We start from the raw sequence: 15,411 nt of genomic DNA, 5'->3' as shown, positions 1-15,411 counted from the left end.
GGTCATGTGCCTGGCAAAGCAGATACCCTCCCGGGTGAGCTCTCTCTCAAGGCTCTTTCTGAATTTCCTTTATTTCCTCCTTCCTTCCTACAAAAGCAGAGATAGAAGGAGACAGAGAGCACACACCAAAACAACAGTGGGGATCTAGCTTGGGGCTGATGGCTTGCCTAGGGCAGCACCTCCTAGGGCCACTGTATCTCACTCTATATTCTCTTGGCTCTACCCACATGATAGAAGTCTGGCTGTGACCACTGTCAAGGCACGGGGTCCCACAGATACAGCCTCCTACCAATTTGCAGGAGCTCAGTGTTCGTGGCACTCAAGGACAAACAGAAAGAAGCCATGAAACAAGCATCTGGTGCGACCAAATACTTAAGGGACCAGGAAACCGAGGGCAAAAAATAACAGACTGGAACCTGAGCTGAATTCCTCAACACTTTTCAACGTATGCTTCCTCTAGGGCATATGAAATGCCCAGCCAAAGAACCTGACTTAGATGAGCCATTTCTCCTCTTTTCCCCAGTAGATCAATAAGGGGTGGTGGCGGTGGTGGCGGTGGTGGTATCTCAGCAGTACTGTGTCCAGAGCCTCCAAGAGATGCTATGGCATAAAATCAGTATCTGAGAGGCACATGACGGCAGCCTTTCACTGGTATGGCCTGGTGCTACCCAGGCTGGCTCTGGGAAGTCCTCAGATTCCAAGAGCTGCTTCTGGCTTTACTCAGAATCCACCGCATAGTCAAAGGCATGCGGGGAATGCCTTCTGTTCTTGGATGACACACAAAGGTACACAAGAAATACCAGACACAACAACGTAACTGCTACAAAAAAGACGAGGGTTCCCAGAAAGGCGTGTGGATGCATGGGCAGGCGGACCAGGGGACTTGTGACTGGAATCTGGTTGGTCTGGTTCAGCATGTAGCCAAGAGACCAGGCTATGCTGCTGTTCTTCACCTGCAGGAGAGAGGAGACGGTTAGTTCTCAGGGCAGGGCTCAACCCTGAAAGCACGTGCCTCAGAGGACTTGACCAAGTTCAGACACTGCAGAGGCTGGGCTAGAAGCCAGATCACTGTGTCCAAGGATGCCAGGACTGCAGAGAAAGGACCCTCCTACCCTCATGGCAGGTAAGCATGAGGAGGGCATAGGCAGCAGTGGGACATTTTCTGGTGCCAGTTACTGAGGAGTGTGTTTGCTTTACTCAGCTGAGGAGTACTTTCGGGGGGATAGGCCAAATGGGAAACAGACTTTGTCAATTCCTTCTGGTAGCGTCATAAAGTTTTCCATACATGTCTTTGGCTTATGGTGGTGCAGGGGATTGAACCTGGGACTTTGGAGCTTCAGGCATGAGAGCCTTCTTCATATCCATTATGCTATCTACCCCCTGACCACTAGTACAATGTCTTTAGGCTATCTTATTAGCTATATAAATGTTTCAAATTCACAATGTTCCTAATGAATTAAATTCTTGTAATACTGTAATCCTCTATTTGGGATGATTGTTTTTAAAATGACTTATTTATTTATTTATTTATTTATTTATTTATTGGCCTCCAGGGTTATTGCTGGGGCTCGGTGCCTGCACCATGAATCCATTGCTCCTGGAGGCTATTTTTTCCCTTTTGTTGCCCTTGTTGTTTTATCGTTGTTGTGCTTATTGTTATTGTTGTTGTTATTGATGTCGTTGTTGGATAGGACAGAGAGAAATGGAGAGAGGAGGAGAAGACAGAGAGGGGGATAGAAAGAGAGATACCTGTAGACCTGCTTCACCACCTGTGAAGCACCCTGAAGGTGGGGAGCCGGGGGCTCGAACCAGGATCCTTGTGCCGGTCCTTGTGCTTTGCACCACGTGCGCTTAACCTGCTGCGCCACGTGCTGCTTAGCCTGCCCGCCCCCCAAAATGACTTATTTATTTACTTACTTATTTATTTATCTTTTCTACTAGAGCACTGCTCAGTTCTGGCTTATGGTGGTATGGGGGACTGAACCTGGGAACTTAGAGCCTCAGGCATGAAAGCCTCTTTGTATGACCAATATGCTGTCTACCCCCACTCATGACTTATTTTTCTATTAAGGAGAGAGAGGAAAGAAAGAGACAGAGGGTGAGTCAGAGAATCAATGTGGCATAAGCAGTGCCAGGGGTGGAATGTGGGACCTGTTGCTTTCACTGTGCCACCCTCAGGGTAACTGAATGATACTTTTTTTTCCTATCTTATAAGTCATTTTGTTAGATACTAAGTAGCTACATGAGTTTTCTACTTTATAGTATTTGTCATAGATTTTTTCACTCTTTTAAAATATTTACATGTGGCTCTGTAGTTGGTGTAGTGGCTAGAGTGTTGGACTTGGAAGCAATGGGTCCAGAGTTCAATCACTGGCACTGTGGAGGCCAGAGTGGTGTGTTCTCTCTCATTTCAGTATTTTCTATTGTTACTTTTCAAGTATTTATTATTTTCTTTCCAACTCTTTCCAAGTTCCTTAAAACAGAGATTACTGTGATTTATCTTATATATAGCATCTTTTAAAAATTAATTTAGTTTATTATTGGATAGAGACAGAGAGAAATTGAGAGGAGAGGGAGATAAAGAGGGAGAGGGACTGAGAGACACCTGCAGCCCTGCTTCACCATTCGTGAAGCTTTCCCCCTTGCAGGTGGGGACCAGGGGCTTGAACCCAGGTCCTTGCGCACCATGATATATGGGCTTAACCAAGTGTGCTACTGCCTGGTCCTGTGTTCTGGTTCTCTCTCTCTTTGTCCTTTCTCTCATAAATAAATAAAATACATATTTATTTTTATTTGTTTATAGGACAGAGAGAAATTGAGAGGGAATGGGGATAGAGAGGGACAGAGAGACACCTGCAGCTCTGCTTCATCACTCATGAAACTTTCCCCCGCATGTGGGAGCCAGGGGCTTGAACCTGTGTCCTTGTGCATGGTAACGTGCACTAAACCAGGTGCACCACCACCTGGCCTCAATCCACCTTTAAGAGATAAAAAGACTTACTTATCGGGAGCAAGAGAGACCAGCCATGCACATGAGTGTTGGTGATGGAAGTCTGAAGCCTCGGCTCTGGAGTCCTGGGTACTCTCTGATGACCCATTTCTCCAGCCACACTCTCTTTGTTTGTTTTTTATTTTATTTTATTTTTTTGGTTTTTAAAAAATATTTTACTTTTTAAATTGATTGTCTCCAGGGCTATTTCTGGGGCTCAGCGCCAGCACTATGAACCCATAGCTCCCAGTGGCCATGCTTTGCTTGTCTTCTCTTCTAATTTTTTTATTAGGTAGCACAGAGGTAAATTGAGAAAGGGTGGGGAGATAGAGAGGGAGAGAAAGGCAGACACCTGCAGAACTGCTTCACCATGTGTGAAGCGGACCCTCTGAAAGATGGGGACAGGGGACTGAACACGGGTTCTTGTGCTTTGTAAGATGTGCGCTTAACTGGGTGTGTACCACCAAGTGGCACCTTCATTTTTAAGATTTTTTTTCAATAAACAACCCTGAGTTTGGAGGATGTTTAGGACTTATTGTCTTGAGAGTTCAAACTTTTTTTTTATTGTTGTTGTAGTTATTATTGTTGTTATTGATGTCGTTGTTGGATAGGACAGAGAGAAATGGAGAGAGGAGGGGAAGACAAAGGGGGGAAGAGAAAGACAGACACCTGCAGACCTGATTCACCACTTGTGAAGTGAGTCCTTTGCAGATGGGAGCCGGGGGCTCAAACCAGGATCCTTACTCCAGTCCTTGTGCTTTGTGCCACATGCACTTAACTCGCTATGCTACCGCCCGATTCCCGAGAGTTCAGACTTTTAAAGCTGTAAGATTGTTTTCCGTTTGGAGAAGCTGACACCCAGGGCCAGAACTGCTGTCCCAAGGTCTATGTCTTCTTAGGAGGTGGCTGCAGTAAAACATGGAGGTGAAACTGGTCACACCTTGCGTCCTTTCAGGCCTTGCCTTCTGTCTGTGCAGGGGCTGTGAGCCTGAGAGGTCAGAGTCAATCATGTGCCCTGCAGTGAGTGTAGACCAGGAAGACAAAGGCTGATCATCCTTCTTACAGAATAACAGTGCCACAAAGTATCTGGAGGCGGCCCAAGGTGACCTCTCTCCCACTCCAATTCAACTGCCAGGTATGTTCCTCCAGAGATATCTCTACCCCATGGAGGTGATCCTGACTCACATTTTTTACCCTCCATGAACTTTGCCGATGAACAGCAGTGTTATAGGTGTCTCTCCGTCTCTCTCCCTATCACCCCCTTCCCCTCTTGATTTCTGACTGCTTCTAGCCAATATGTAATAAATTAATAAAAAATAAGTAAAATATATTCAATGGAAAATCTTTCTCCAACTCATAATGTGCTTTCTTGCTAATTAGATCCATTAGAAGCACAGCTTAGAAAATATTTGCCACCAATAGCCCTTATATGTCTCCAGACATCCTTATTTTTTTGTGGATGACTCAATTTTATTTATGTAAAACTAGACAGTCACAGGGCTAATGTAGGACATTGATTGATTTAATGTAATTATTGCTGAAGCTTATATTAAACAGACTGACTCCAGACATACTTCAGGCTTTAATCAGCTATTCTTCAAATGAGAAAACCTTCCCAGACCAAGAAGAACATAGTGCTGGATGGACATATCAGCAAGGCCGAGCCTTCTGTGGAAATAAGGTCTAGGGGGTGACTGTCCAAACAGTCCCTGGGTAGCAGCTGTAATTCTATCCCAGGACCATCTGGACACTTGACAGTAAAAGCAGTGACCTCGGGCTCATGCCAAGAGAACATTCTTATGTAACACTATATCCACTCTTGCTTGCTCCAAAGCCTGTATCTTTCTCTGCTTTCTATGTAAAACTGAGAGCAACTAGTTACTATTTAGACACTGCTCCTCCCCCCCACACACACACATAGTTTGAATACACCTATGATTTACTAGGTACCTTCCAGGTTCTCACCTCTGTGTCCAATGCTAGGGATAAGAGAAGGCTGAAACTGTAGTGGAGCTCAAGGTCTGCTGATTCTGCAGTCACCCACTCATGCGGAAGGATCTCCAGCAGACACCTTTGAACTGTCATCTCTTCTGACAAGCTCTCAGATGAGTCTCTTAGGCTCGCATTCAGCACATTTAAGTCCTCCATACCCTTTCATGGTCTACATTTCGTTTACACACAAACCTCTGTTTTGAGAGCAAGAAGAGAAAACGGACTGTGTTTGGACTTACTTCTTTTTTAAAATGTACTTGAGGCCAGGACTCCTGGGTGAATCTGTACCCATTCAAGAGCAGCTGGTAAATATACAGGGCTGAGAAACAGTAGGAGCGGGCGTACTTCTCCTCAAACTTGGGGAGGAGCAGCGGGAGCTGGAAGGGAAGTTCCACACAGATAAGCGACAAACCAGGCAGGCACGCTTTAAAGTGCACATTTCAACAGTGATGTTTAAGTATTTATTATCACCACTAGAATTATTTTTAACCATAGCACTGCTTAGCTCTGACTTGTGGTGGTAGCTGGGATTGAACATGGGACATCAGAGCCTTCCGTAGAAGTCTTTTTACATAACCATTATGTTATCTCTCCAGCCTCCAACAGCAATGTTTTAAGGAACGTTATTTTGGATGTTAAAAAAAAAAAAAAAGAGTGGCAAATACTGTTTTTTTTTAATATTTATTTATTTTCCCTTTTGTTGCCCTTGTTGCTTTATTGTTGTTAGTTATTACTGTTGTTGTCACTGATGTCATTGTTGTTGGATAGGACAGAGAGAAATGGAGAGAGGAGAGGAAGACAGAGAGGAGGAGAGAAAGATAGACATCTGCAGACCTGCTTCACCGCCTGTGAAGTGACTCCCCTGCAGGTGGGGAGCCGGGGGCTCCAACCGAGATTCTTATGCTTTGTGCCACATGCGCTTAACCCAGCCTGACTCCTGCCAAAATACTGTTTTAACTTGTTATTGATTATATATATATTTTGCTTCCAGGGTTATTGCTGGGGCTTGGTGCCTGCACTACAAATCCACTGCTCCTGGAGGCTGTTTTTTCCCTTTTGTTGCCCTCGTTGTTTATTATTGTTGTTGTTATTGCTGTTGTTGTTGTTGTTGGATAGGACAGAGAGAAATGGAGAGAGGAGGGGAAGACAGAGAGGGGGAGAGAAAGATAGACACCTGCAGACCTGCTTCACTGCCTGTGAAGCGATGCCCCTGCAGGTGGGGAGCTGCGGGCTCGAACCGGGATCCTTAGCAGATCCCTGTGCTTTGCTCCATGTGGGCTTAACCTGCTGTGCTACTGCCTGACCCCTCTTTTTTTAATTATATATATATTTTTTTATTTTCCCTTTTGTTGCCCTTGTTTTATTGTTGTTATTGATGTCATTGTTGTTGAATAGGACAGAGAGAAATGGAGAGTGGAGGGGAAGACAGAGAGGGGGAGAGAAAGATAGACACCTGCAGACCTGCTTCACTGCCTGTGAAGTGACTCTCCTGCAGGTGGGGGGCTGGGGACTCGAACCGGTATCCTTAAGTTGGTCCTTGTGCTTAGCGCCTCATGCGTTTAACCTGCTGCGCTACCACCCAACTCCCCCTCGTTTCTTTTTTTATGATCTTATTTATTTATTAATGAGAAAAATAGGAAGAGAGAGAGAGAGACCTAGATATCACTCTGGTACATGTGCTGCCGGGGACTGAACTCAGGACCTCATGCTTGAGAGTCCAATGCTCTAATGCACTGCACCACTAATATTCACATGTTTTTTATAAACGCCTAGGAGCGGCATTTATTTATATGCAGGATCATATGGTATTTCTGCTTTCAAGATTGATTTTTAATCATCACTGGGTCTCACAGACAGAGAGAAGGCTACTAAGCACTAAAGCTCCCTCCAGTACTTTGGGGATCGAACTGCAACCTGGGTGTGTGCATGACAAAGCAAGGACACTGTCCAGGTGAGCTATCCTGCCGGACAGGACAGAGAGAAATTGAGAGGGGAGGGGGATGGGAAGAGAAAGATAGACACCTGCAGACTTGCTTCACGCTTATGAAGCAACTCCCCTACAGGTGGGGAGCCAGGGGCTCGAACCCAGATCCATTCGTAGGTCCTTGTGCTTAGTACTGTGTGTGCTTAGCCAGGTGTGCCACCACCCAGCCCCAATTTCAGTCTGTCTCTATCCAATAAATAAATAAAATATTAGTAAAAATAAAACCCAATGCAGAACACATGTACACAAGCACATAAATGGAACATGCACGGCTTTTCTGTCTGCTTTTGATAGTGATCCCACCTCTTTAAATACTGACCTGTTGCCAATTCTGTAAGCAGAAATTCCAAGTGCTTGAATTGAAGGAGTTCAGGGAAAAGCTATCGGACAGGTTGAGAGCAGCAGCTGTGTAGTAGAACCCTGAAAAGGCCTGTAAAGAAGAAGCACAAGGGGACAATAGCAGAATGGTCATGCAAACAGAGGACATTTTCTCATGCCTGAGGCTCCAAAGTCCCAGGTTCAACCCTCCCCCCACCCCCACCCCGCGCACCACCATAAGCCAGAGCTGAGCAGTGCTCTGGTAATGGGAAAAAAAAAAAAAAAAGACATTAGTTCTCATAAGAATGGGTTTTCACAGGGAGGTTCCAGGATGGGGAAGAGGAAAGTGTGAAACAGGTCAGCAGGAGAGAAGCAGGAAAGTAAGAATTGAATGGGGAAGAAAGGAAGTTTTCCTTTTCCTTTTCTTTTTTAAAGATTTGGCTTTTTTAAAAAGATTTTTTTTTTATTCCCTTTTGTTGCCCTTGTTTTTTATTGTTGTAGTTATTGTTGTCATCGTTGTTGGATAAGACAGAAATGGAGAGAGGAGGGGAAGACAGAGAGCGAGAGAAAGACAGACACCTGCAGACCTGCTTCACAGCCTGTGAAGCGACTCCCCTGCAGGTGGGAAACCGGGGCTCGAACCGGGATCCTTACCAAACTGTTCCTTGGGCTTTGCGCCACCTGTGCTTTACCCACTGAGCTACCACCCGACTCCCTCATTTTCTTTCTTTCTTTCTTTCCTTCCTTCCTTCCTTCCCTCCTTCCCTCCTTCCCTCCTTCCTTCCTTCCTTCCTGCCTCTGGGGTTGTCGCCGGGGCTCAGTGCCTGCTCTACGAATCCACTGCTCCTGTGACCATTTTTTCTGTTGCTGTTGTTGCTATTGTTATTGGATAGGACAGAGAGAAATGGAGAAGGGGAAGACAGAGAAGGGGGAGAGAAAGATAGACACCTGCAGACCTGCTTCACAGCTTCTGAAGTGATTGCCCTGCAGGTGGGGAGTCAGGGGCTCCAACCGGGATCCTTCCCAGGGTCCTTGTGCTTTGCACTATGTGTGCTTAACCCACTGCGCTACTGCCTGGCCCCCAGGAATTTTTCTTTTTTCATCTTACCATGAAGGGTCCTTTAACTTTTGGCTGAGAAACCCCATTAAAGGAGCAATCTTCTCGGTCATCGCAAGCTTTGAAGTCAAATAGGGAAACCACTTGGTCCCTGCACTGTGATGGGTCGCCTGTGCCTTTAAATACGATGACGTCATGAGGGTTGTAACTGGTGGGTCTCAGGTCCGAGGTGCACGGGCTGTCAAATATGTGCTCCAGAGTGAAGCTGGTGGTGTAATCTTGAGGGTAACAGGGGTTGATGACTTCGGCTTTGGTGGAAGAATTCTGTAGGTACAAGATTGAAGTGTCAGAAGCCTCTCTTCTGGGGAGAACCAAATATTTACCTTTTGCAGATTCTCACTATTGTTTTCTGCTAGTGCTGGGGGCGGGGGGGGGGGGGCGGCTTGTTTGTTAATGAAGGCAATTTGCCAGCTGTCTAGATACTCCAGCAGTGGTGAAGGACAGCTGCCTGGCACCAGGCACTCTGAGAGGTTCTTGTCCACGAGATCTGAACAAGCACTCATGACAGCTCTGTGAGACAGGCTTCATTAACTCCACTTGGGTGAGAAAATAAGATCGGTTTCGATTAAGTGATGATTTGGGACAGGATATTAGCTACTGATCTATCAGAAAAGACACAAATAAGTAGATCATTCAAAATTTTTAAGGGCTGGGAGGTAGCGCACTGTAGGCATGACCAAGGTCCAGGTCTGAGCCCTTGGCCTCCACCTGCAGGGGAACGGCTCACAAGCCACAGCCCACTTACCTGCGCTTCCTCTCTATTTCTTCTTCCCCTCTCAATTTCTCTGTGTCCCGTCAAATAAAATAAATATCTAAAAAAATTTAGGGGCCAGGCAGAAATGCAGCCTTAAGTGCACATGGTGCAAAGCGCAAGGGCCGGTGTGAGGACCTGGGTTCGAGCCCCTGGCTCCCCTCCTGCGGGGGAGGGGGGGTTGCTTCACAGATGGTGAAGCAGGTCTGCAGGTGTCTGTTTTTCTCTTTCCCTCTCCTCTCAATTTCTCTCTGTTCTATCCAATAAAATAGAAAAAAAAAAAAAAAAGGCCACTAGGAGTAGTAGACTCATAGCAATGGCTGAGCCTCAGAGATAACCCTGGAGGCAAAGAAAAAAAAGAATTCAGATGTTCTAAAATCCCACCATTCACAGGGCATCAGACATACCTAACACAGAGCCATCTAAAAGGAGACTGAGCCCAAAGCAGGGCTCTGATATTATCATCAAGCCATTTCTCTTGTGGCCACTTTTATTATTTTTGTCTACATTCAAGGGAGTATCAAAATTCTCAGGAGTATATTTAACTACTGTCTTAGAGCAGTTTGAATCTATAAAGAGCTCCCAGGTCTCGAATCATTTTATAAGATATCTGAAGTTCAACTTCCCTGGATTTCTGAGTCAAATACGTTGGGAGTGATCAGCAAAAAAGAAAGATGTTAGAACCTCAGGAGTAAGCACACACACACACAAAAAGTATGTTATTATTATTATTCCAAAGCACTGCCCAGCTCTGGGTCATGGTGGTGCTGGGTACTGAACCTGGAACAATGAAGCTTTAGGCACTAAAGCCTTTTTGCATGACCATTATGCTATCTCCCTAGACTGATGGCTTCTGTCTTCCTTTAGTTGAAATACAAAGTACAGATCCCAGAAGGCAAGGAATCCTCCCCTCAGCCAAGACCTTCCTCCCTCCCTCCCTCCCTAACAAACACACTGGCCACCTGAACTCTGGTACCTGAAGTAGCATCGCCTGTAGCTTCTTCTCAGCCTCGTGCCGACCATAGCACTGGAAGCTGTGTGTGTAGAGTGTGTATGTGTAGCCATAGAGGGTCACTTGTATGATGTCACTGCTGCTGACGTTCACATTCTCCCCCATGGAGAAGGATATTTGGGTGGAGGCACCGCCCAAGTCCAGGGCACCTATGGTCTCCATTCCACTGGGATGGACCCACATATTCCACAGGTTCTTCTGCACAGAGGGGAAAGAAAGTTAGAAAAAATAAGTAAAGGAGAGTCAGGTGGTAGCCCAGCAGGTTAAGCACACATGGCGCAAAGTGCAAGGACGGGCGTGAGGACCACAGTAGGAGCCCCTGGTTCCCCACCTGCAGGGGAGTCGCTTCACAGGTAGTGAAGCAGGTCTGCAGGTGTCTATCTTTCTCTCCCCCTCTGTCTTCCCCTCTTCTCTCCATTTCTCTCTGTCCTATCCAACAACAACAATAACTACAACAATAAAACAAGAACAACAAAAGGGAATAAATAAATATTTAAAAAATTAAAAATAAATAAAAATAAAATAAAAGTCAAGAACCATCCCCAGTGCTGTGCTAAGTTCGCTAGACCAACAAGCAGTGAAAGACACCATCTCTATGTGCCCAGGGATCTCCACCCAAAACTTACATCTTACTGCTAAGGGGTATGACTCTCTGGGTCAAATATCGTCTTTCTTTAAGGTGTGGTGAGTTCAAATTTATTTTTAATGTAAAATGTTCAAAATATTGGCTGTTGACAATCAGTTAAAATTATATATTAAGGGAGTCTGGCGGTAGCGCAGTGCATGTGGTGCAAAGCGCAATGAAGCTTTAGGCACTAAAGCCTTTTTGCATGACCATTATGCTATCTCCCTAGACTGATGGCTTCTGTCTTCCTTTAGTTGAAATACAAAGTACAGATCCCAGAAGGCAAGGAATCCTCCCCTCAGCCAAGACCTCCCTCCCTCCCTCCCTCCCCAACAAACACACTGGCCACCTGAACTCTGCAAAGCTCAAGGACCGGTTAGGATCCCAGTTCAAACCCCTGGCTCCCCACCTGCAGGGGAGTCGCTTCACAGGCAGTGAAGCAGGTCTGCAGGTGTCTCTCTGTCTCTCTTCCTTTCTATCTCCCCCTTCTCTCTCAATTTCTGTCTCTATCCAATAACAAATTTAAAAAATTATATAACTTGAACTGAGTATGTGACAGTGAGTTCACATCAACAGGAATTATGTTTCCTGCTCCCTGTCTATCATCTCTTGGAGTTAGTCATTCTCTCTACCAAAGGAAAAGAAGTGTGGGGAGATCTGATGATACAGAGTTGGGAAGAAGACTGCTGAAGGACTGTCAGCTTAGATGACTATGGGTAAGGGATTCCTTGGGCTGCTCATTCTTCAGCTCCCCCTCAAAAGACTCCCAACCCAAGATCCGATTTCGCCCACCTCCATTTTTTTTTAAATTTTATAAGCTAGAAAACGGATTATTGCAGAAATTATCCCCAAACACAAGACCAGAGCTGGATGTGGTGAATAGAGAGGAGTTTACTACACCAGTGAGTGAGAGCTCTGGATCTCTTCTGGAAGTTCTCTGCCCAGACAATGGAACAGCACTGTTTATTTATACAGAGTTTTACATCTTGGTTACAGAGAGAATGCAGACATGGCACACTGCAGGCACAAGATCTTGGGCCTTGGTGCTAGGATGGGGGCGGGGGGAGAGGGGGGTCTTATCTCCTCAGGCTAGGCTAGGTTCCTCCCTAGCTGTCCTGCTCAGGAATGTGAAGGGAGGAGGTAGGGCAGCTGCAGTCACTGAGGGCTGTGAGGCCCATCAGGCACAGAGGAAATACAGACTTAGGCTCTATGTCCCTACATCACAGAGGACATGCAAATCTCTACCAGGCAGAGACTGAAATACCTACATAGGGGAATCAGGAGAGGGTGCTCTCTGTGTTCATCTGTTTTTCCATTTCATGATAACTATTCCCCCTTTCCATGCATTTATGATCCATGTTTTCACCTAGGCTACACGTCTTTCCTTAGTTTGGGTCTCCTAGGTGTCTCCTTAATGACAGGACAGGAATAGCCAGGACAGAGGTCCCTGTCGGCATGCCTCCAGGTTAAACAGCCACCCGGAAAGGATGGGCTACAGAGCGAGATGAGAAAAGATGGCATTTGTTTTCACATACCTCCAGGAAATTCCCCATTAAATAGTTGACTGTAATCCATCCATATACCCCTTCGTCTTGCCCAGAAATGATCTGGGCGCTCCTAAAATCAAACGGTTGGGAGTTGAAGTAGTTTTCGATACTGGCCATGACTTTATTAGCTGCGGTTTCATTTTGCAACCTATGCAAGAGAACACAAAAGGCTGAGTGTCCAAATAGTGAAGGCTTAAAGTAGTCTCGCTCAGGTAGAAATGTAAACCCCCGCCCCCCCCACACACACACAGGCAGGGAGAGTTGAAGCCTCCTAGCAACTGTGAAAGTAGGAGACATTTATCACCCATAAAACTGTCTAGTAGGAAACTAATTTGAAGTAAAAACACCACTTTTTTTTTTTTTTTTTGTCTCTGGCAGTCAGTAGATCAAAAGAACCTCTTGCTTAATCACTACTGTTTTGTCTCAGATCAGAAGCAAAGATATTGGTGAACCCAAGAATGACATCAGCAATCTCCTCAGGGAAGAACATCAAGGAGTCCTCATCAGTAGGAAGAGGGGATAGAAGCAGAGGGAGGAAATGGAATGTGGAAATAGAGAGGAGAGGAGGGGCCAGATGGTGGTGCACCTGGTAAAGCACACACGTTACAATGTATAAGGACCCAAGTTCAAGTCCCTGGTCCTCACCTCTAGGAGGAAAGTTTTGCAAGTGGTGAAGCAGGACTGCAGTTCTCTCTCTCTCTTGTCCCTCTTGATTTCTGGTTATCTCTCTCCCACAGTAAACAAAGTTGATAAGCCATTAAAAAGTAAATAATAATTATTAAAAAAAAGAGAGAGGAGTAAAAGGAAAGGAACAAGGCTAAAATTTTCAGCTTCATTCATTTTGGTTTTTTTTTTTTTTTGGGGGGGGCTTCATCTTGAGATGACAAAGGTCCATCACAGGATCTGAAAGCCACCAGGGTGCTGATCCCAGAAAAATGGAACCCTGCATTAGCATGTCCCCCATGAAATAGTATTACATCACCTGATGTTGTATTCCCCATAGGAGAAGCAAAGCACACCTGGGAGACTGTTTTCCCTTCCATTGGTGAATTAAAAGCAGAGGCACTGACTCAACTTCTGTTTCAAGAAGACCAATGCTATTGGTAGAAGTTTATTTTGATTCAGTAGCAACTGATTCCTGCTTGGAATAGAGTTCAGTTTTCCTAGTCTTATCAGTTTCCATCCCATCTGAGTTTCATTACGTACATATCCATGTACATAGATTTAAATACACACACCAGGTGAGGAAGGTAGCTTAATGGTTATAGAAACAGACTCTCATGCCTGAGGCTCCAAAGTATCAAGTTCAAATCCCCTGCATCACCATAAACCAGAGCTGAGTAGTGCTCTGGTTAAAAATAAATACATAAATACATAAATAAGTACACACAAAGTAACACTTCGTTTATACTTGACTTGGCAATGAAAATACCAACTAGTTTCTCAGGTTGGGGATCTGGATCGAACTGCCAAGGCCCATGTCCAGCGGAGAAACAATTACAGAAGCCAGACCTTCCACCTTCTGCACCCCATAAACTTTCTTTGGTCCATACTCCCAGAGGGACAAAGAATAGGGAAGCTTCCAATGAAGGAAATGAGATATAAAAGTCTGGTGATGGGAACTGTATGAATTGTATCCTTCTTATCCCACAATCATTATTAAATCACTCATAATAATTTTAAAAAACACTGACACATTTCTTAGAAGAAATGGATTCACCATCAGAACAGGTTCTGTAAGTTAGAGTTATTATTTTCTGTATTATAGTCCTCTAGCCTCTCATTAAAATAAACTAAAACATTAAAAGTAAATTAAAAAACAAAGAGGAAAACATATATTCTTATCTTATTTATGCGTTTTATTTCACCAAAGCACTGCTCAGTCCTGGCTTATGGTGGTGCTGGGGACTGAACCTAGAGATGTGTTTGCATAAACATTGTGCTATCTCCTCTGCCCTATTAGTAAATCTTTTTTAAAATTATTTATTTATTTATTATTGGATAGAGACAGAGAGAAATTGAGAGGGGAGGAAGAGATAGAGAGGGAGAGAGACAGAGACACACCTGCAGCCCTGCTTCACCACTTATGAAGCTTTCCCCCTGAAGTACGGGGCTGGGGGTTTGAACCTGGGTCCTTGCACACTGTAATGTGAGTGCTTAACCAGATTATGCCACTGCCTTCTACTCACCCCCACCCCCATATCATCTATATTTAAGGAAACCACGATAAATTGGAAACACACCGCAGACATCAAGAGAGAACAAAGAATCTGACTTCCAGGGACCAGGGGGTGGCACACAGTACAGTGCATGAGGATGCAGGTTCAAGCCTCCAGGCTCCACTTGACGGGAGAAAGTTTCATAAGCAGCGAAGCAGGGCTCCAGGCGTCTTTCTGTTTTCCTCCCTCTCTGTCTCCCCACCCCTCTGTTGATTTTCCTCTGTCTTCATCCAAATAAATTGAAAAAAGAAGAAATCTGACTTCCATATTTTATATGGTCAACCAGCACATAGGATTAGAAACAGATATGATAACTGAAAGAAAAAAAATCTAATTTAGCCAAAAAAAATCTAATTTAGCTTCACTGTTTCTTTTGGTCATCTTGTTAAAGTGGGTCTGGTTTTTGTTGTTTTTTTTTCTTTTTTAAAAAATGTTGTATGCTTTACATTGGGTTCTAGTTCTCCCCCGCCAAGAAAATTGGATCAGTCCAGTTAGTTTCGTGGCCTGCTTGGCCCCGCCCCAAGGAACCCCGCCAGAGTTCCAGAGATCCGGAGTTGGGGAGGGTTCCTGAGTTCCAGAGTCAGAGAGAGTGCTTGCGCCGCCACAAAGAGACAACAGAGTTCTGTTTGGTGATTAGTTTGTCTTAGTTTACGAATCGTTGTTGCTGAATAAAGAAATACAGCTTCCCTGCCCAGCCGTATGTCTCTGGTCGTCTCTGTTCCTCTCTGTTACCCGCCCGTGAAGCTAGCCTGGCCAGCTGGAGCTGACGAATTTTTAACAACAAAAAAATACTTTTTCTTTATGCCTACACTAATTTTCCCTTACTGGGATCATAGATAAAGTGATTTTTAAGCAGA

The 15,411-nt window shown here is 44.9% G+C and overlaps 1 protein-coding gene and 1 long non-coding RNA gene across 2 annotated transcripts in view; one reads left to right on the top strand and one right to left on the bottom strand.

Moving 5' to 3' along the window:
* Positions 1–703: 703 nt before the first annotated feature.
* Positions 704–15,411, bottom strand: part of ENTPD3 (ectonucleoside triphosphate diphosphohydrolase 3) — a 42,328-nt gene continuing 27,620 nt past the window's right edge. Inside the window, exons 6-11 of the mRNA XM_060180357.1 lie at positions 12,324–12,483; positions 10,128–10,361; positions 8,392–8,664; positions 7,285–7,395; positions 5,221–5,358; positions 704–953 (exon numbers count right to left, since the gene is read on the bottom strand). Of these exons, the coding sequence (XP_060036340.1) occupies positions 717–953; positions 5,221–5,358; positions 7,285–7,395; positions 8,392–8,664; positions 10,128–10,361; positions 12,324–12,483 (1,153 nt within the window). The 3' untranslated portion in view covers positions 704–716. The remainder of the gene's footprint in view (positions 954–5,220; positions 5,359–7,284; positions 7,396–8,391; positions 8,665–10,127; positions 10,362–12,323; positions 12,484–15,411) is intronic.
* Positions 961–14,795, top strand: LOC132535275 (uncharacterized). Its single transcript, XR_009547047.1, has 3 exons — positions 961–1,123; positions 3,967–4,124; positions 14,553–14,795. It is a non-coding gene; the product is annotated as an uncharacterized LOC132535275 (long non-coding RNA).

This window comes from Erinaceus europaeus, chromosome 21 (assembly GCF_950295315.1).
Source record: "Erinaceus europaeus chromosome 21, mEriEur2.1, whole genome shotgun sequence".
NCBI lineage: Eukaryota > Metazoa > Chordata > Mammalia > Eulipotyphla > Erinaceidae > Erinaceus > Erinaceus europaeus.
The sequence above is the reverse complement of the archived record's forward strand: the minus strand, read 5'-3'. Positions and strand labels throughout refer to the sequence as shown.